This window comes from Strigops habroptila, chromosome Z (assembly GCF_004027225.2).
Source record: "Strigops habroptila isolate Jane chromosome Z, bStrHab1.2.pri, whole genome shotgun sequence".
NCBI classification, from domain to species: domain Eukaryota; kingdom Metazoa; phylum Chordata; class Aves; order Psittaciformes; family Psittacidae; genus Strigops; species Strigops habroptila.
This window is the reverse complement of record NC_044302.2, coordinates 174,059-195,230: the sequence shown is the minus strand read 5'-3', so window position 1 is coordinate 195,230 and position 21,172 is coordinate 174,059. Positions and strand designations below refer to the sequence as shown.

Here is a 21,172-nt window from a genome sequence, read left to right as displayed (position 1 = left end):
CCCCCTCTTCTGTCCAGCATTTAACAAAGGAAGTGCACTGTGAAAGGGATTATTTGCTCAGTCTGATAAGTTAGCAGGGTTTTTGCTTTACAAAATTCAACAAAAACTGAATGGCTATTTTTCTGCATAGAACAAAGTACTAAAATTAAAATTTAGTTACTATTGCCAGGATGATATAATAGACAAGACTTGTAAAGATGGCTTATGTTTTGTCATCTTTTGTTACACCACTTGACATTACACATACAATGCTACTCTTAAAGAACATGTGTTCTAAATTTTAGCTTTAAAATATATTTAAGTTGCTCTTAGTCACCATTAGAAATGTTTTCTAAAAAAGTACGTCATACTTACTCCATTACTAGAGGCTCATCTTGAAAAGTCTTATTTAATATAGTTTTATGGTTAAGATCTGAAAACAGAAAATATTACTTTGATTCAATTACCAATATCTTATTACATTTGTGTTTTTAACTTAGATGTAATTCTTCTATTAATTCACAACCACCAATTTTATCATTAAAAATTATATCAGCCACCACTGGATATAAACAACTAAAAACAGCTTCCTGAAATTGTTCAGGACAGGTGAGTTACAGTTAAAATGCTGAAGCTTCTCTCTCCACTAAACTCTTCAACAAATTATTCTAAATAGATCTTAGTGAAACCTACTTCTACATATGACTGCAATCACATGGACAAATGAAACTGAAATAGTTGGGCTGAAGAGAGGCCAAAAATTTAACACAAGGCCTCTGTTTAAGGTTTTCTCACTGTAAAAAGCATACTTAATCACATACACTGAGTGTCTGAAATAAGGATTAAAGGTAGACTGCCTAAATGAGAAGTGAAGATTTTAAGTCCTATTCAGGTTATACCACCTCTGAGTTCACTTTTACTTGTAATCCAAACTCCTTGCCACATCATCTGTGTTTCCTTCATCTCTCCATGTTTCTTTTCTCTCCAGTTTCCACATTTTATCACAGTACCCTCTATTGACTTGTCTGTCATACTTCCATTACCCAAGTAGGCACCACATACGTTTCCAGTAACCTCACTACATACCAACCACTGCCTGAATTTTTAACCTCTGACTCCTTTTCTAAGTACCATATGCTCATTTGTGCCTCTCCCAATATCTGATTATCCAGAAGCAAGATAGCATAAATTAATCCAAATCCTTCACAATCTTCCTAATGCTACAGATAACTCCTATTCTCTTAATCCTTGATCCAGTGCACTTTCCCAGGATGCTTTTTTCACCTTTGATTAAAGCCAGAAGCAATGGTATCTAATGCCATCACTCGCCTGACCTGTAACTATTTTAAAACACAGCTGTTTATAATAGTGCTTATTCTGCAGTAGATTTGTGGATTTAAGAGTATCTTCTTTTGTTTTTCCACCCTCCTTCAAACACAGAACTCTTCCCAAAACCCTTTCCTAGCAAAGTTGACAGAAAACAGGAGATGTCAGGAGTTCACTCTGTCCGTGACTCTATCCTAAGACAGAATCAGCTATATCTAGGTATTTAGATATGATATTTTTAAAGTTCATGAACTAAACTTTACAGCAGGTTCTCGGCACATTTTAAATTCAAGATAAGCCTTTTGAGATAATCTTTCTGAGGCTGACATGCCCTATGGGGAAGCCACAAGAAGTAGCCCTTCAGTTAGTAGGTTACTGTCAAACTATAATAGTTTGGTTATGCCTTTTGCTCTATAGAGTTGAAAGAATTTAGCTTTGTTCTCTTTCCTTAATTACTGAATACACTTTAACAACAAGATAACAGCAAGGTATGAATCCCTATTTTAGTTGTTAAAACAACCACTATGCTGCAAAATGAGTTTTAACTTTCTGACAACACTTTGAATTATTAGAAAGTCTATCAATCTTATTAATAAGAAGTTTCACCAACTCACCTAGTGTTTGGTTGTGCCCCCAGAAAATAAACACTGAAAGTTCATCTCTGCCATGATTTTGTGCCCGGGTAGTAAGGAGGACATCCATTTGTGAATCACCATCATAATCTCCAGGAACTACGCTGGTTATGATAACACTGAGAGATCTATAATTAAAAACAAACAAAAAACCCACATGAAAATAACTGCATGAAAATTGAAATTGTATTAGTGTATTCGAGGGCTTGCTTTTTCATCCCAATAATTATGAGTCGGTCCAATACAACCTGGGTTTTTATAAAGGGTTTATCCATTGCAAAAGGAACTTTAAATCAATCATTCTGCAGGCTGTCTTCCTCTAAGGAAGGATGATATTAACTCTAAACTTCAGCTAACAGGCATTCCTCAGCTGTATCCATCCTGCTTAGTAATGCTGTCCAGACTACATTAAACCTTCATTTGTTGTAGAACCAGTCCTCAAAAATGTGTTGTGGTTGCATTCCAAGAGCAAGACCATAACACAACAGGAGCAGTTTAAACAGCAGGAGTCGGATAGGTAGCCAGATCTGTTTAAAGACAATGTCACCTCCTCCTATCTTCTGCCACATCTTGCCCCTCCTCCTTACATTTGTTTGTTCTTTCTATCTCTTTTTTACTTGGTTACCTACTCAGACTGCTTTACACAAACAAACATGGATCATTCTGTTAAGAATTAAAAGCAGATAATTTCTAATGCACTAAACAAATTAGCTCCTTCCAAGATAGAAGTGAATAATGAAAAGTAAAAATATATAGAAGATGAAGCTGAGCTATAAAAGCAGTTTACCTTTTAATAGGCAAAATACTATTAGTAAGCATTATTCATAAGCAATAACATATCCTGTAATACCATTATGGTTAAAATTATATATATGTACATAAACACACAGATGATTTTACATTTATTAAAGATCAATGCTTTTTTTAAAGACGTATTTAAACTTTAAAAGGGAACAGGTCTCCACACAGAAATACCAGAACACCATTCTCCATATATCTTTCTAAAGCAGATGATATTGCCTGGATTCCATTAGTAACCACAGCAACTAGAAGAATTTCCCTGAAAACATGTCTTGGGACAGAGACTAGTACTATCTGCCAAAAAGACTTAACCTACAACACAGAATAATAGTTCACTTGACTAGGAAATAAAGTACTGAGAAAACAGGTCAACTGCAAAAATATTACAAGATATTGGTATTTTTAATAGTAGTTAGAGGCCCAAAAAAGAAAAATAGAAATTCCATAAAGTTAGTATGAATGACAAACTTGTCTCCAAAAATTCTGTTACCTGACCTACAAAATCCAAACAAATCAAGCCAAAAACTTATCAGGAAATTAATCAGGAAACTGGTCAAAGAACTGGAGCTCTAAGGGCAAGTTGAAGAACACAGTCAAACAGATAACAGCAGCAGAGACAATTCTAGTCATGTTCCCACTGACTGCAGAGATGCATGTTCAAGAAAAACAGCCACTTCCATTATTTCACCATTGCATATCAATACTTACTTCATTGGTAACTTAACACGGGGCTTAAAGTAGGGTTCCTTTTGGTCAGCCAAAAAGATAATCAACTCATTTCCTGCAAAAGTAAGTAAGACAATGAAAAACAGAGGCCAACTCTAAATGGCTTATATAAAACCGCCAACATTTAAAAAGCTATGCCACAGTCATTCCTCACAGCAGCAAAACCTTTAACAGACTTCCAGTATAACTACTTTCTCCTCATTTAAAAGGAAGCAAAAGGAACACTTCTTCAATACAACCTAAAAAAACCTATAAATAAATCTAATTGCATCTCAAAAGAATGCTATTATCAAGAATATTCTTTGGGGCTTAGTGTTGGACCTTCCTCTCTGTTAAGTATATAACTTCCCATAATGACTTAATAAACATTACTTGTGGAAAAGCAACAGGCATCAGTTCCATACAAATCATTAAAAACTAACTCAAATGAACTCTTAATATTGCCTCTGACACAGCAGTATCTGATACCCCTTTCCCAACTCAGTTGACAAAAGCACTTTAAGTGAAACTCACAGAAGTAACCCAGTTTCCTGCAGCATTTCCTCAATTAGAGGCAATGATACAAGCCACTATCATTTAAAAATTTCAGGAAGATCTAAATAAAAGCCCATCTTTTATGTTGCACAAATAACTGTATTTGAGGGAAGAAAAAAAATAAATTTGAACAATGAAATTATTTTCAGTCAGTAAGCCACAATATACCTGCGCTTACTTCTGTAAGTAAAATAGTAGTTCTCTATCTAGAGATACAGAAAGACAAAAAACCAAAACCCCCATTTTTTTTAATCATCCTTTATTGGGTTTGTTTTCTGCATTTACAAAGAACTCACCCGTAGCACCCCAAACCGCAAAAACTAGGTTACCTTATCAAAAACAATTCTACAGCTCCAAACTTGAGCTACCCTAATATAAGAGCATTTGCCCGTTCTGTGGCAAAGTTCACAGCTGTGAAACAGCAGAATACAAGCTTCCTGGCTATGACAGAGAAAAAAAACCAAAAAAACCCCAAACATAACTGCCATAAGCATATTTGCCAAGGAGAATATGCCAACAAATGAATAAATGAAAACAAAGCCTTTTAAAATGGTTTGGGGCAACTACTACAGTCCCATCTGGCAAGCTAATAAAATCTGGGTTGCACTACACATTCACAGATGATTGAAAGAGTTGGCACAAAGCAAGGTGAGGAAGCCTGCTGGCTGGTTAAGCTTTTGATAATAAAGCCATGGGTTGACTGCTAAAACTTGTAATTCCGATTCCACACTACAGACTTTCACCTGCCTTTGTATCATCTATGTGGTAATAATGATGACGAAGCAGCAACTGTGTTTTTACACATACCAGGTTCCAAGTCAATTATACCACTCCAAAATGAGATTTTTATGGTCACTAAAAATAGATTTATGAAAATGTCAGCTCAGCGTTCATTAGTAGTCAAAAGAAACTGACTAGGGGACATGATTAGATATACAGAAAACAAAATTACTATGCCACTACATCAATCCACAGTGCACACAACCTAGATGCTGTTTGTAGTTCTTGCCCTCTCATCTTAAAAAGAACACGAAACGAAAAAAGTACATAGGAGGGTGTGAAAAGGGGGTCAGCTTCCACACAAACAACAATAACATAGATTAAGTCTGAACATCTGAGTGAGGATACCATAGAGGTTTTTAAAATTCCTCAGTGAAATGCAGAAGCTGAATAAGGGGACGATCTGCCCTGTACTATCAGAAAAGGCATCAAACACAACTAGAAGGTGGTAGGTTGAACAAGCAAACAGCACGAGCTTCCACACTTATCCCCGTTTGGTGCATAGACTTACAAAACAGGGAAGTGTATGTACAGTACCATTTCTTTGCATACTTTTAGTTTCAAAAATTGACTAAACCCAGGGCCCAATAATAAGTTTGAATTGCTCTTCCAACAAGATACTTCTGGATCCAGATTACCTCTTATGTTTAACTAGTTTACCCTCTCCTACAAAACTCTGGGTACAAACTGATTTTTCTTTCACCTATCTGAGCATATGGAACATTACTCTAATTCAACCAAATTCAAGATCAGAACAGTAACATAAATGCAGCAAAAGGCCCAAACCATCACCCCTACTTCCTTATTAAGGGTCAGGATTATTAGGACTGGGCTTCTTTACCAGCCCATTGCTCCTCAAGGTCTAGCATTATCTCCAACACCCACTTCTTCAGCACTACTAAAAGAGTCTGCTACCATTTATTCTATTACTTAGAATTCTACCATTTAGAATTTCCTGTTACATCTTGTTTAAAAGGTATTCTGTAAGTTCTTCAAGCTACTTTTTGACAAGACTTAAATGATGAAGAATAATGTTACCAAGTAGGTTATTTCACGCTGATTTTTACAGGAAGTATCAAGTAGATAAAACTATAGCAAGTGCTGGTGTGCAGAAGCAAAGATGAAACCATGAGCTTCGTTTCTAAAACTTTTAATCACATTTCTATATGTATTCATCTGAAAGATAAGAAAATTTAAATTAAATCTCTTATCACTGATGTTCATTTTAAATCTAATCTTTCAGTGTGTTTTTGCACAGGAGCATTTTCAAGGAGCCATGCATTTAAATATTTCACCTAGATGAGAAATTTACTCATGCTTTACTGACCCTGCTTCAAGACCCATTTCAGAGATTGCAGGAATATAAAAAGGTCAGTTTGAAAACAAATTTATTATCTTAATGTGGAACTTCAAGTTAGTAAAATAATCCAAGATTAGCATCCGCAAATAACATCACTGATAAGTGGGATAACACTTAAAAGTGATAACTGATAAGAAGGTCTGATTTGAGGTCATATCTGAAACTCTAACGGAAATTCCTGGCAGACAACAGCTGTGTAGAACAAGTTTATCTAGCCTTCCACTTTAACATAATGCTCAAGGTAGTAAAACATGCAATTTATCCTCTTTACAACTGTGAAATGCACATCTTTTTCCCAAAATATTGTGAAAGCAGGAGAGAAAAACTAATTTGTGACTATTCAGCTCTGTAGGACAAAGTCTTCAGATTATTTCACGATCATAAATTCAACTTAAACAAAAATATTTCTTCCTCTACATGAAGCCGTATTTTAGTATAAACTGAAAACATCTTTTTCCGTCCAGGAAAACTCATAAGTAAATCATATGTCAATTTTAGTCTTCAAAATAATTTTACTGTTCGCTACATTTGCCCCCAGCCACACTGCGAGCAGACCAAGCACTGAACACGTGCTGCACTAAAAGGCAAGAGGAAGAAAAAGAGCGGCCGGAGATTCATGGAACCGGGGATCCCTCGCGCTGGAAGGGTTCCGTCAGGGTCTCCGAGCCCCACTCCTCGCAGGACAGCTCCCGCCGGGATAGTCCTTCCCTGACCACCAAGAACGCATCTGTCAAATAAGCAACCGGGGCCTCCCCAGGCGCACGTCCTTCTCCAGACCGAAGCCGGTAACGCCCTCGGCCCCGCTCCCGCTCCACTCACCGCCTCGCAGCACGAAGAGGTCCGTCTGCTTGTCCGAGTTGAAGTCGCCGAATGCTGCCAGGGTTCCGTAGGCCTCCGGCCCAAAGAGCTGGCCAGTGACGTTCTGCAGGGTCTCGCCGCGTCCCGCCAGGGCCAGCAGTAACGCCAGGCCTAGCCCAAAGCAGCGGCCACCACTCCCCATCCTGCAGCGGTGCGACCCAGCACCCAGCTCCTGCCCGCCTCACTTACGGCAGCATGGGGGCGTGGCCGGCACAACAGCCAGCTCGCTTCCGGGACTGACCCGACGGCTTTGCGACAATAACGTGACGGCGGGTGCGCGTTTCTTTACGGCTGCCGCCAGTAAGCGGGCAGAGACCGCCGCGCGGCTCGTCGGCTGCTGCGGGCGTGAGGCGGGAGTCGCCGTCCCGACCAGAGCGCAGTGGCAGGAGCGGCAGATCCTCACCGGCATGGCGGCGACGGCCGCAGCGGCGGCCCATATGGCTGACGTGAGCTGGAAGATGCTGGAGCTGCGCGCTCGCTCTAAACGTTCAGGTCTGACCTCTTGGCTTGCCTGCGAGGGGCTCCGGGTTCCCTCTCCTCGCCAGCGCCACCCCCGTTCCTCGCGCCCCAGGAGGCTTTGGCCGACGTCGTCCCTGTGGCTGCTGTGCCCGGCGCGGGGCGGGGGCGCGCTCCGCGGGGTTTTCCGGCCGCCACGATCCCCTCAGGGCAGACGCTAAGGGCGGCCGGGCCTCCCGCGCCGCTGCCGCCGCCACCATCCCCGAAGGGCGGCCAGGCCTCCCGCCGCGGCGGGCTAAAGGCGGCTCGCAACCCGATGTGCGGGTGGCTAGCTCTCGTAGGCGTGTTGCAGCCTTTTATAAAGCTGCCGAACAGGTGAAGTATTTTAAAATTGCAGGCACATACGCTGAAGTGACAGGTTTCCATTGGGTAAAGGCAGTTATTTTTAACATGGGAATTTCGTGTTCTGAACTTGGACTGCGTGGCAGCTACATTCTGGCCTAAATGACAGGATGATGTTTACTGAGTTGGCTTGAATTTCCAAAGTTCAAAAAAACCCCTTTTAATTTTAATTTTTTTTTTTTTTTTAATTAAACACAGCCTTAGGGCTTTTATTGTTAACGCTCTAATGGAAACAGTTTTTCAAACGATCTCTGTGGTCTTTAACACGTGCTTGTAAAACTCAGTCGTTATTTGCAATTAGTTCTATTGTAGTGACTGAGCAGACTGTGAAGGAAACCTCGGGCTTTCTGAGGGTACTCATAAAGAGAATTGATTTATCGAAGACTGGTTTGATTCATATGGCTTTAAAAATTTTATTTCTGTGTAGTATGAATTTGCAAAATACTGTGATTAAGACTGTCCAGTAAGTGAGTTGTTGCTTTGTGGCCAGTTATGATTACGTGGTACTGTTATCTGAAAATTGTTTTACAAATGTAGCCCACAAAATAAAGTCTGGAACCTGCATGTTGGGTGTATGTGAACCCTGAGGCAAAGGGTAGCATGCCAGCCTTGGGATGCCTATGCAAATTCGGACCCTGTGACTGCAGAAGGCATTTGGATGATTTTAAGTGCTTGAGTTTTTCTTCTACTTTTTAGTTAAATGGGTATGAAAGGGTCTTCTGTAAAAAAACAGATTATTATTGTAGTTCACTTCTTTTCCTGTTTGTAGAGATTTTGTTACTTATATAGGAACTGAAGAAATTTCTTTACTGAGGAAATAAAAATTATTTTAGTTGAAATGCTTTTCTGATAAAAAACTTGATTTAAAAATCAATTTTATACATAATTTTCCAGGTAACATTCTTGTCTAAAAATGCAAATCATATTCTTGGTTCTCAAATTTACTCCTGCATCTTCACTAAGTGTGTTGAAATTTGTTTAACTTCAGAGTTTTTATACTTATTTTCTGGCACTGTCAGAAAGTGACATGGTTGGTACAGTCATTGAAGGTGACTGAAACTCCTGCATAATGTTTTGAATTGGCTGAGGTCTGTGCTCCAGAGTCACAGTTTACAAGCAGAACTGTTTTGTTTGTTTTGTTTTGGTTATTTTAGTATGATGCTTGGAGTAAGGTATAGTAATCATGGACTATAGACACACATGCATGAAATGCATGTGTTCATGTTTTATAGCTGACAGCAAAGTATCTTTTAAGACTTTATCCTGTAGGAGGTAATCTATATCTTCATGTTTATGTATATTAAATTGTGAATTACATTTTTGCCAGTAAAACCAAATTTAATTAAGAAATTTTTCTTTCCCTTCCTTGAGCCATAACACACTGTTTCATTTGTTGCTGCTGTGATAATTAGGAGCACATAAAAGCTCTAAGTATAAGCAGAATACTTAGTATACATAAGTATAATACTAAGTATACACTAAGTATAAGCAGAATTTCAGCTCTCTGTTTACTGTTACTCAACACTTTTATATGCACTAGTTAAATCAGAATTTTTATTTTATCTTGAAATACATCAAATAGATTTTATTCAGCACCTTTTGACATTAGTGCAAATTTCATGTTGAATAACAAAGCTACTGTCTAATGTCCATAAGATGGACTTCATGCAGACTGACTTTGTCATTTTACTCTGATAAGTTTTATGGAAGTAAAAGCAAATTAAACAAATTTTTAGGGTGGAGAGAGAGAAATGTAAAATGGAATGAAACTTTACTACCCTTTTTGCTTTCACTCTGTCATGTTAATAACTCCACTAACATTGCTTTAACTTAATTTAATGGTAGTTGCCTTTAACATTAACTAAACAGTTTTGAAAATCACTGTAGCTTAGCCCGAGACGTTTGTGATTAGCTGCACGAATTTGAAATGGCCAATTTGGATGATGACAGAACCTCCTCTGCGCATGCTTTTTCAAAATTTGGTAAGTGTGCAGTTGTGTGTTTTGTTTTTGTTTGTGGCTTTTTAACTGAACAAAAAATAATTGTGTGTTTTGTGTTTCATGCAATGTTTCGTGCGAGCAGTTTTTTAGCACTGTACAGTAGAACCTAAAAATTTGAGCTCTTTCAGTGGAAATTTCTGAAAATTCAAATCTGCTGAGGTTTGAAATCTACTGCTCAGATCTCGTTTTGTTTGTAGTTTTTGTTCTTGTAAGTGTCTGTCAGTGGAACAATACCTGAACTGAAATTTCTGTTGTTAAGATGATTGTCATTTGAAAGATGCACCAGGAATGGTGTTTAGAATTAATTCCTAAAAACCCCCAATGTGACTGGTTTGGTGAAAAGAAGTAAAATCTCCAATAAGTCAGTCACTGTTCCAAAGCTTGATTTTTGGAAATCAGGTGGAAGCAAAATAAAGCCGCCTGGTACAAATTCTCCTTAGGTATGGCACAAGCTAGAATATATGAAGTTGTCAAGCCTGTTACTGATTTAACTCAATATATATTGAAAAGAATTCGAATGGAACAAATGCATCCACATGTGATTCTGGCTGATCTGGGAAGAATGGTGTAGGACTCTTGTTTAGTCTGTGTTGAAACACAGGAGCTGTACAGGCGCTAGTGAGAGTAGCCAGTAAGGGGATTTCAGCTGTCTCTTTCTAGAACTGAGTCACTTCAACTATGCTGCCCTGCCTGTGGCATTTCTGTTTTGCCTCTCTTAATGACAAAGGACATGTGAAGTACTGACATTGTAATAAAAAAAAATTACTCTTTCCTAGTTATTATATTGATACATGATGCTTATTATGCAAAATTATTATTTTTAGTAGTTTTAAGACCTATTGTTTTGAGTTCTCAGAAGTGGCAGTGACTGCCTTGAATATCCTGTATGGTTTCCTGCCTTGCTTGTAGCATTTACAGGGCTTGCATGGCAGACTTCGGCATTTTGGTTATGAGAAGCTTCTGTGCACTGACATGATGATCAGTGTTTTATTTCTGGTGTTCAGTAACTTCTGTGTGTTGTTAGTTACGGTAAATCCTGAAATCAGTAATTTCTGGTAAGTGTAATGTACTGTAGAGAGAAATCACTTCATATGATTATGAAATAGAGAAAGGACAAAATAAATTGATACATATTTTTTCTTTTTCCATAAAATTCTAATTGAATTGTATGCACAATCTAACACATTATTTTTCTTGATAAATGATAGTTGATAAGTTTTGTACTTTAATACTATTTTAATGAAACTATTACAAGGTTGTACTCATTTTTACCTGTGTTTTTATTATCGCTGTGTTTTTATTGTCCTAGGTAATACTTTGTACCTTGTGTTTACTCCTACTGTTTATTCAGATAGAGGAATACCTTAATGCCTTTTTCTTTGTCCCTCAGCCCCTCTCCTTGAGTTTCTTTACCATGCTTTCACTGAATTGTAGAGTAGTTCAGTTTGGAAGGGATCTAGTCCAGGCTCTTTGCTCAAAGCAGAGTCAGCTATGAGATCATAGTTTCCTCCTCTATGTAGTGATTAAAAATCCCCACAAGCAACAGCACAGTTGGTACACATTCAGTTCATGGACTCAGAGTTCACATATTTACAAATGTGAGAAGTGAATTTTCCTTCTAGTGGAAATGCTTCTGAAAATTGTTTTCTGATATCACCTTGCTCGTGGGTTTGGACTTAAAAGCAGAGGTATTTCATGGCAGAAAACTATTAGAATAAATTGTATTGTATCTCTCCAGTACTGTATTAAGTCTGAGCTCAGGAGAGATTGAGGAGAATTCTAGAGGGAAAGGAAATGTGATGTTGGTAGGATTTGATTTATTCGTGTGATATCATTTCTTAAACTTTGCTGTATGATGAAATAAAATCCTCTTTGGTCCCAATGGCTTCCTGGGTAATGAAATTAATTGTGATCTAAAGTCCAGAACTTGTTCATGTCTCAACTGTTGGATTACATCCAGAGCTAGTGCCACGTTAAAGGGCTATGGTCAGTTTTTATTCTTATGAAATCTATAAAGAAATCTGGTAGTTGGCTCTTTTTTTTGTTTGTTTGTTTTGTGTTTAGGTTTTTAGGGGTCTGTACTGATTTAATTATGCAAGTAACCATTTTCTTTTGTTCTGGAAATAAAATTCTTGTCACGCTGTTTCCGTTTGTAAACAAAAGTTCAGGGAGGTGTGTGGTTGGTTGGTTGTTTTTTTTTAATTCTGTGCTGTGAAAAATTTGAATAATCAATTGTTGTTGAAATACACAAATCTTTATCCGTCGGCTGCGTCCAGTAGTCCATTCTGATGCATGTTTTTAATATCTGCAATTGCTGCCATCTTGAAGAATGTGTGGATGTTCAATGCTTCCATATGTATGAATTGGGGAGAAGGGTTTCAAAATGTTTGCCATAGCTTTTAAATCTAAACATCTAGGCAGTTCATAGCTCTTCTCTGAAGAGCAGTTATGCTAATCTCAAGTGTAACTGGAATAAAAATAAAGTGAATGGGAAAATACTTTAACATCAAGATAACATAATATTCTTGGCTCAGGAGGTTGTATATGCGTAAGTACTTACACTGCTAATAGCTTACCTCAAGAGAATTTCCCACTATACTAGGTATGGTGTATTTAGTCAGTACAGCATCTGGAGACAATTGGGGATTTAATTGGACTTGTGATGAAGATTTTGAGTGTTCTCTTATCAGACATTAAATATATTAATGCAAGAAGCAACATTTTTGATTTCCTATCTGTCTGTTTTCTTAGTGATTTTTTTTTTTCTTTTTTTTTACTGACTTGCAGGAGTGCGCTTCTGTAGGGAAGTAACGGGCATACTTCATTCTTTGTGGAAGAAAATCTGAACTACCATGCACCCTATTTAAATTTTGTGTAGGGTTGTTACATTGGTAAACAGCTGAAAAAATGATCAACAAAATGCTTTTTATATTTCTTCCTACTTATTTACTTACAATAAAACTCACACTGCATGGTTACAATGAAGTCAGATATTTATGAAAAATAGTATTTGAAATTGATGTCCTCATTCTGTTTCTCAATAATGCTTTTCAGGTACAAACTGAGAACTCGAGGGTACTACTTACATGTGTCATTCTTTCATGTTTAAGTGTTGCAGTCTTGCAGCTGTCACTTTTTTCTTTTTTTCCAATTTGAAAACCCATTTTAAATACCTAATTGAAAATAGCTTTCTGTGGCAGGTTTTTTCTTGTTTAAATGAGCTATTAAGTAGATGTTGGAAAAGAGCACAGATGGTCTTTTTTTAACTATCCTAAATATAGCTTCCACAGAGTTATGGTCTCACTATAAGAGCGCACGGAAAGAGCAGCTAGCTTTATGTTTGTCTTGTTTGTTTCTTGAGTTTGATTAGACTGTAATACAATGAAACATAATTTACCACAGAATTTTTCCAGCAGAGTGCTCTAGACATCCAAGCAAAACATAAACTATATAGACGCTAATGAGGAGTTAATAAAGAGTATGTGGAACCCTCTGATTTTAAACAAGTTGTCCTACCTGTAGTAAGAGTAATTTAACAGCTACTTTCAAGGCATCAATCTTTTTTTTTTTTTTTTTGGTCTGTTTTCTTGAACCTTGAATTCTTTTTACCTTTTTGTTTCATCAACAATCTACTCTGGCTGGTTTAATTTATTTCTGCGAGTAAAGTTTCAAGCATCTAAAAGAATATAATTTGTACATGGTGGTGCTTTGGCATTATCATGCTCTTCATTCTGTTGATTTTTAAACAGAAGATACAAAAGTTGTGACATATTGTTTTTCTTTTCCACTACAGAACAATTTCATTTCTTTTAGCTTTGTTTCTATAGGCAACTCAGATAAATCAAGCTCTGTGCTTCCTTCTCAGGCCCTTTCCCCATGTGCGCATGTTGTTTGTAACGTAACCTCTCACAGTCAGGAAAGGAGAAGCTGTGGGGAAGCTCACATGTGTCGGTAAATGTCACCAGAGAATCCAGACAGAACAGACCCACATGAGCTTGCTCAAGGAAGGGTGGATTTTTGTTGGTTTTATTTTTTTTTTCCAACTACTATTATTGCAAAGCAAAAGTGATACTAATTTGGAGGGTGAGGTTTGAGTTCTTGAGAGGCAAGAAGCATTTTCCAGTCTTACCACCACAGGACTTGATTAATAAAGTTTCTGTCACCACTCCACATGTATTCATTTCATTTAGATGACACCTTGTGTATGGACAATCTCCTGTTTAATGCTTCGATATGGTCTGGGGGTGCGAAAGAGGCAGCTTGAATAGCAGCGTGCTATTCTGCTGCATCCTGCCAGACTGCTTGGCTTGCTGGGCTTCCATGGCAGTTGATTTCTGAGCTTGTTAGAAGGGCATCATGCAGTCCGGAAAGGGAAAATTCTCATTCTTCCTGTTATCATATGGGTCTGGGAGATCTTGCTATCCAGAAAACCAAATGAAGCCAAAGTGATTTATGGAAGGAGAGCAGTATGTTACTCTTAAATTAGAAGCTGGAAATGCGTTACCCCAGTAATAAGAAACTGAATGGGTAGCTCATTTTAGCTATCAGGAAAACAGGCTTTTCAGGTGCAGATAAGAAAGCAGTCAATATGTGAGACATTTAGGAGGAAATACATGGATTTGATAGCATTGTATTTCTCTGGAATATAGGTAATTGAGAGCTTTATCTGTTGGATAGGTTGTTTAAGCTTTGGTAGTACGTGAGAACCAGCTAACCCCTTTTTTGATTCAAGTCATGAAATCAGCTAAGCTTATTGCTGGGCTGGGTAAAAATGAGGTTAAGATAGGTCAAATGTTAATGATGTTGCCCATCTCCACCATTTTAGAAGGCAGGTAGGGAAGTAATAGTTACATTTGGGCTACTTTTGGCCCTCTTCCTTCTGTTTTTCTACAAATCTTTAGGAATGCTGTCTGTAGCATACTTAACTTGTAAGAAAATATTCCTAGAAAATCTTTAACATTTAATAAGCTGTCTTCAATAATTAAGCTATTACATTTATGTAGCATTTGTTGTAGCTGAATATCTACGAGGCATTAGAGATCCAGATGGAGGTCTTGTTTGTGTGGACAGGTCCTATAGAATAAATGTGTTTAAAAATTATTCTCTGAGATTAGAAATATTACAACTTTTTTGTTTGAATTGGAATTTGATGAGTTGTGGTTTTATATAACAAACATGAAAAAATCATATTGCAGTAATTCTTAGCAATAGTACAATTATTAAACTAATTTTGATCTTGATTTTGTTTTCTCTTCTCTTTTTTAGGTTCAATTTATGAGCCACTTAAAAGTATTAACCTTCCAAAACCAGAGGGGGGAAGTCTGTGGGATAAATTAGATCATTATTATAGAATTGGTAAGTTAGTAATTGTTCCTGCCATGAAAGATTTTTAGTGTAACTGACTAAAATATTTATTGTTATGGTTAAGACAGTAATTAGCTTTATTGTTAAATAGTATCTGCAGCCTTTAATAGGGATTTTTATTTTCGGAGAGGTAAAGCATTCTGTCATTATAATTCCTCTTAACATTCCTGTGATAATATAATGCATGTATTTGAGTATTTAATACATTGCTTGAAAAATCATGACCTGTTGTCCTGGGTTCAGCTGTAACAGTTATTTTATTTCTTAGTAGCTGGTGCAGTGCCGTGTTTTCAGCTTTAGTCTGAGAACAGTGCTGATAACACACTGATGTTTTGGGTTGTTGCTAAGTAATGCTTACTCCGATCAAGGACTTTTCAGTCTCTCATGCTCTGCCAGTGAGGAGGGGCACAGGAAGCTGGGAGGAAGCAGAGACAGGATACCTGACCCAAACAAGCCAAAGGGGTATTCCATACCACAGCATGTCATGCCCAGTATATAAACTGGGGGCAGTCACCCAGAAGGCCCAGATTGCTGCTTAGGCTGGGCAGTGTATCAATTGGCAGGTGCTGAGGAATTGTATTGTGCATAACTTGTGTTTATTGTTTTGGTTTTTTTTCTTTCCTTCCCTTTTTAGTTTTATATTTTCTCCCCATTATTTCCCTTATCACTTACATTATGGTGGTAGTAGTAGTGTTTTTGTATGGTACCTTAGTTACTGGACTGTTCTTATCTCAAGCCGTGGGATTTACATTCTTTCAATTCTCCCCATGACACCTGTGTTCAAAATTATCGTCTGCATTTGTTGAATAGTAGAATAAATTCTATTGCACCTGATAATCTTGGATGGGGAGAGATAAAGGTAATCTGCTGACAGTTTCTGATGCTTGAACTAACCCAATTATGAATTAGAATTGATATTTACATGTTAGGCGTCATTATTCCTACTTGAGGATAGTTTCCTAAATTTCTGCTGTGAGTTTGGAAGGCGCAAGAACTGGAGGGTTGAATTACACTTCTGGAAAATGAAAATGTATACTGGAAATCCAGTCCAGCTGTAAGACTGAATTTAGAATTATTTTGGATAAAGTGGTAACTTAGTATTGTGGCATTAGCCACCTACAGCTGAGGAAACTTTTAAATGGAAGAAAGCTTTCATGTAGTGCTTATAACAGTTGGACAGGTGATTTGGAAGAAGTTAGTTTTTGTTATTAATGGTGCCATAATGTATTTTAGTGCTGAAATTTTGTTAGCTAACTTATTTTAAGCCAATTTCAGTGGTTTTCTTTTCATTATGAGATCATTTTAAGCCAAAAACATATATGTTAAAGAAGCAATGGTTTATTTTGATTGTTGGGGGTGGGGGGGAGGTTGTGTTCCATTTTTGTTTTAAGGTACTAAGTTAAATAATTGTAGTCAGTCATTCTCCTTACTTCTTCCTTTCCTTTTTAAAAAAATACTGATACAATCATCTGGCCTGAGTTAAAAATTTACTTTTTAGAAATGCAGAATTCTTCAGAGTTTAACTGTTAATTTTTTATTTATTTATTTATTATTTTTCTTAAAAGGGAAGATACCAGGTTGCATTGTAGAGATTCTGTACGGAGTGCCTTGTACGAGAACAGAGGCATATAAATAGTTTTGAATACTGGAGGGCTTTGGGGGTTTGTTTGTTTGTTTTTGTAAAAAGGTTCTAATTTGACTGAAAGCCAACATAACGAAAATTTTTGTGTGTATTTCTTCTTACCTTTCTCTGTTGTCTGTTTTATGTTGTGCAATCTCTAACAGGTTGTTTACGTCTTGATTTATTCCTGAAAATCTATGTAGAAAGTGAAAGAAGCATAAGTGGTGTTGATACTGTTTTTGGTTTGGTTTTTTTCCCCTTTTTCCAGTTAAGTCAACGTTGCTGCTTCATCAAAGCCCAACCACAGGTCTGTTTCCTACAAAGACGTATGGGGATAACCGAAAGGCAAAAGTACACGATAGTCTTTACTGTGCTGCATGTGCCTGGGCATTAGCCCTTGCTTACAGGTGAATAACTTCTAAACTCACATCTCTCATATTCTTTCTGTTATGCAGTTCCCCAGGAATGTTTTTAAAGGTGACGCTTCAACAAAAAGGTTTTGTAAACTCATAGAGATGATAAATGTTTCCAAATCTCAATAAAAATATTTATGTAGCTACTAGGTTAAAAAATGCCACTCTACTTTTGGTAAGTAAACATGTTTTCATATGATTTAATTGGTACCAGTATTCTGAAATAGAGGAATTAATGCATGCTATTAAAAATAAAGGTTATTGTGGCAAACTGTAGTCAAGGAATACTGCTTATTTTAGATGTAGTAGAACAGTATGGAGCAGAAGCAGGTTTGTCCCAGGTAGTAACAATCTGGGTACTTGTAGCAGACTGAATCCTTGAATGCTGAGAAAAGTATATTTGGGAAATAATAGTGACTGTCTTCCTCTCTACATACAAAGGATGGGCAGTCTCAGTTGTTAGCTCCTCTTATTTTCTGTTTCTTCCATTTCCACTGTTGACTCCTTAGAGAAGTAGGTTAAGAATTCGTGTGATGTAGTATGACCTTAAGAGCTATGGGAGAGTTACCTTCCGTGATAATTTATTCATAATGCCCTCTCCTTTAGGTCAAATAACTATGGAAATTGCTTTCTGAGATTTAGTATTCCTTGATTCCAACCTTGACACCCCAGCCACCCAGGAAAACACAGGCAGAGGTGATGACTCAAATGCAGTGGTTTTGAGAAAAGATGATGGTGTGCAGATATTGAATGATTTCATGATTTTTTAGGAATCAACTTCTTGTACTGAGGTAGCGATCACATTCTTGGACAAAATTCTAATATATTTTACAGAAGTAGGGCTGGAAACAATATGAGGAGCTACTGTTGAGGTAAAGATAATCTGCTTAGCAGATAAAAAGTTTTGAGGGGTTTTTTTTTGTTTCCATTTATTGCTTTAGATTCTGTATCTCTGACACCACTCTGAAGAAACAGTTATTAAAGTTGTCTTCTAGGAAATGTGACAAAATGATGCTTTTTGAAATAGAAGATGTAGGGTTCTGTGTTTACTTCTGGAGATACTGTGCCTGAGATCTAATAGGTTTCAAAGTTTCGATAAACTAGCAAAAAATAAAAGGAAATGTATAGTTGGAATGTATAATTACTGCTTTATTTTGTTTTATTGAAATCTTTGCATCTGTCTTGCAATACCTCTTTACTGTTGTTGAAATAAAAGCATTTGAAAACAAAACAGATAGAAAAAAATAGAAGGAAAAATAAAAGACGCAGGGGTGATTGTTTTGAATTTTCAGCAACTCATAGAAGAGAGCATGGTATAATGTTACCCCCGTTACTCAGTCTTTAATTTCCATTGTGTACAGTCATAAAAGCTGATACATGGAATTTGTTGCAGGTTGAAGGGTGGGCAAAATAGCAAGAGAAATAGTTCGTTACTCCCAGTTATGCTCAGAACAGGGCCCTGAACTTCAGATGCTGTGCTGTGAATTTTCTTTTTTTGGCAAAGGTTAATGGTTGAAATTAAGTGAACGGCTAAACGAGCAAAGATAAAAGGCATTATCTACTACATGCAGATTACTGTGCTTGATTCATGCCAGTGCTGCTATTGTGAATAGAGGAAAAATATTGGACCATGAGCTTTCACGTGTGCTTCTCATTGGTCTGATAAAATGGAGAATAAATCCTCCTGCTTAAAAAAATCTTAACCTATTAATTTTGCATTTTCTGGTTTTATTACTTATGGGGTTGTTTTTTACCTCATTTCAAACTGAAAGCAAGTACATTTCTTGTATTTAAGATTATTATTTAATTAGCATGATTTCTGGATGTATATGTTTTTTGAAGTTACCACTGCCTTCCTTATTTTCAGTGTAGGTAGTAGAACCTCAGCATAAACTGCTAAAATGTTAAGTGTGGTGGAAAAGGATATGCTTTGCTTGCAGTATAGTTATCATCCACTTAACTGTCATCAAATTAATAACAGCTATAAAGTGAACTGAATAGTAGCAGTGTGCATGTTATGCTGGTTTGCATATTTGTATCAGAGACATGTTGTTGTAACTTAACAGATGTGTTTTCACCCTGAAAGTCTCAATCAAAAATTGAGAACTTGAGAAGACAGAACACATGAATGCAATGGTCAAGGTTACAATACACACAACACAGTTAAAAAAATTAGGATTTGGCATTGTTTTTAATATATGTTTAGTAAGGTAATGAGTGTTTGATTTCGTGGTATAAAAATGTTAAGGCATCTTGAAGCACATTTCTGGACATTCGGAGTAGTGAACTTTTGAGGCTCTTGTATGCACAGCCATAGTTTATCAGCATCATCAGGGAAGTGATTGCTTGATTACGAATGGCAGATATTTTGTGGAGTTAAGAGAAGTTGCCTTGGTGTTGTGGATCTCTCAAGGAACACAGAATATGGCTTGCAATGTTAAAATATCAGAAAGGCCTATTTTTTTTATTTCTTTTTAAATTTTGAAATGTGAATGTTTGTGTAAGTTGCAACAGAAACTAATTTTAAATTTTATTAAGGAAGGATGGGTAGGGCTATAAATATGTTGATATGAGTGTGGGCACCACTATACAACAGTGTTAGCTAAATACATAATATTCCAAAGCACTAATGTGTCTTCTCCCCCTCAATGCATTGCCAATTTGTTCTACTAGTTATCTCTCTTACCCAGGCGTATTGATGATGACAAGGGAAGGACTCATGAACTGGAGCATTCTGCTATTAAGTGTATGAGAGGAATTCTTTACTGCTACATGCGTCAGGCTGATAAGGTAAGACGCTATATTGTGGACACAAGCTCTCAATTCTGAGGAATTAATTGAACTGTGAAAACTGACTTCTAAATATAGATGAACTTCAGAAGGGGAATGCAGTATTACTGTGTTGCCCAGCTAAGAACAGCTGCTGCTTTATTGTCAGGTTGCAGGATATAGGAGAGAAGCATTTTGTGAAGTAAACTGTAGGGTATGTTTGAAACTTCTTTGGGTTCCTTTTGCAGTTATTTATCCTGTTTAAACATTAGGTAATTGGGGAGTTTTAATGTCTTTCTCATGCTTAAATGGAAAGATGTAGAATTGCTTCTGCCTAAGGCAGGATACTGTTTACTTGGTTATTGTATTTGCAGTTGTTATCCTTACCTAGGTGATGATTTTGATTATATTGCTTGGTTACTTTAGCAGCCACTTCCCAGTATTCTTTGAGCTAATGAGGTAAATTCAGAAACGTGGCAATCCGAAATGAGTAAGGAAACCGAGTCATTTACTTGTCATACAGTTGATTTATTCAGCCTGTAATCTTTTTGTGAGTATATCCTAAAAATTCTTGGATATTCAGGGCTTCTCCTTATCAAAATTTAGATGTGGTGGATTAATTTTGCATAGTGGTTGGCAGTAATTCTACAGATAGTTAAATATCTGTATTCCATGTGATTATTTTAAGTTTCATGTCACTGATTTTTAACTATTATTAAAAATTATTTTCATGTTATTACATAGCTTTCATCACTTCTAAGCACATGAACTGAAATGTAAATTCTGTATGCATGTACTATCAGTAATTATAACACTAAAGAAATAAGTATTAGTAAAGAACAGTTGAAGTGTTACTTTTCTCTTTGACATGCAGTAGTTTGGTTTGAGGATGATGAGTGCAAATATGCATAATGAGCATTAAATTAACACAGGTGTCACACTGCTGACATAACAGTTCTCAGGTTTTACCTTGATTACTATAAATTCTTCTGTCTTACTACAGTGTAGTAATAACCAGTCTCTGGTACCTAACAGACCTAAGTCAAACAGGACTTTATTCTGAGAGACTCTATATGTGCTGGCCTCGTGTAGAAGGAAGGTATTTTTTAATAATATTTATTATATATGCCCAAAGCATGACTTGAATAGAT

At 36.9% G+C, this 21,172-nt stretch overlaps 2 protein-coding genes across 7 annotated transcripts in view; one reads left to right on the top strand and one right to left on the bottom strand.

Moving 5' to 3' along the window:
* ITFG1 (integrin alpha FG-GAP repeat containing 1) overlaps nt 1-7,234 on the bottom strand; it is a 77,577-nt gene extending 70,343 nt beyond the window's left edge. The window contains exons 1-4 of one of the 2 annotated variants that reach the window (XM_030470689.1): nt 6,958-7,234; nt 3,447-3,519; nt 1,920-2,065; nt 355-412 (exon numbers count right to left, since the gene is read on the bottom strand). In XM_030470689.1, the coding sequence (XP_030326549.1) occupies nt 355-412; nt 1,920-2,065; nt 3,447-3,519; nt 6,958-7,138 (458 nt within the window). In that variant the 5' untranslated portion in view covers nt 7,139-7,234. The remainder of the gene's footprint in view (nt 1-354; nt 413-1,919; nt 2,066-3,446; nt 3,520-6,957) is intronic. The other variant, XM_030470690.1, reaches the window with a different exon arrangement.
* A 24-nt stretch (nt 7,235-7,258) lies between these two features.
* The window catches only part of PHKB (phosphorylase kinase regulatory subunit beta), a 105,943-nt gene continuing 92,029 nt past the window's right edge, over nt 7,259-21,172 (top strand). Inside the window, exons 1-5 of one of the 5 annotated variants that reach the window (XM_030470686.1) lie at nt 7,282-7,488; nt 9,742-9,836; nt 15,120-15,209; nt 17,108-17,246; nt 19,943-20,042. In XM_030470686.1, the coding sequence (XP_030326546.1) occupies nt 9,782-9,836; nt 15,120-15,209; nt 17,108-17,246; nt 19,943-20,042 (384 nt within the window). In that variant the 5' untranslated portion in view covers nt 7,282-7,488; nt 9,742-9,781. Of the gene's footprint in view, nt 7,489-9,741; nt 9,837-9,863; nt 10,063-15,119; nt 15,210-17,107; nt 17,247-17,294; nt 17,428-19,942; nt 20,043-21,172 lie in introns of those variants that run through there. The other 4 variants (XM_030470683.1, XM_030470684.1, XM_030470687.1 and 1 more) reach the window with 4 other exon arrangements.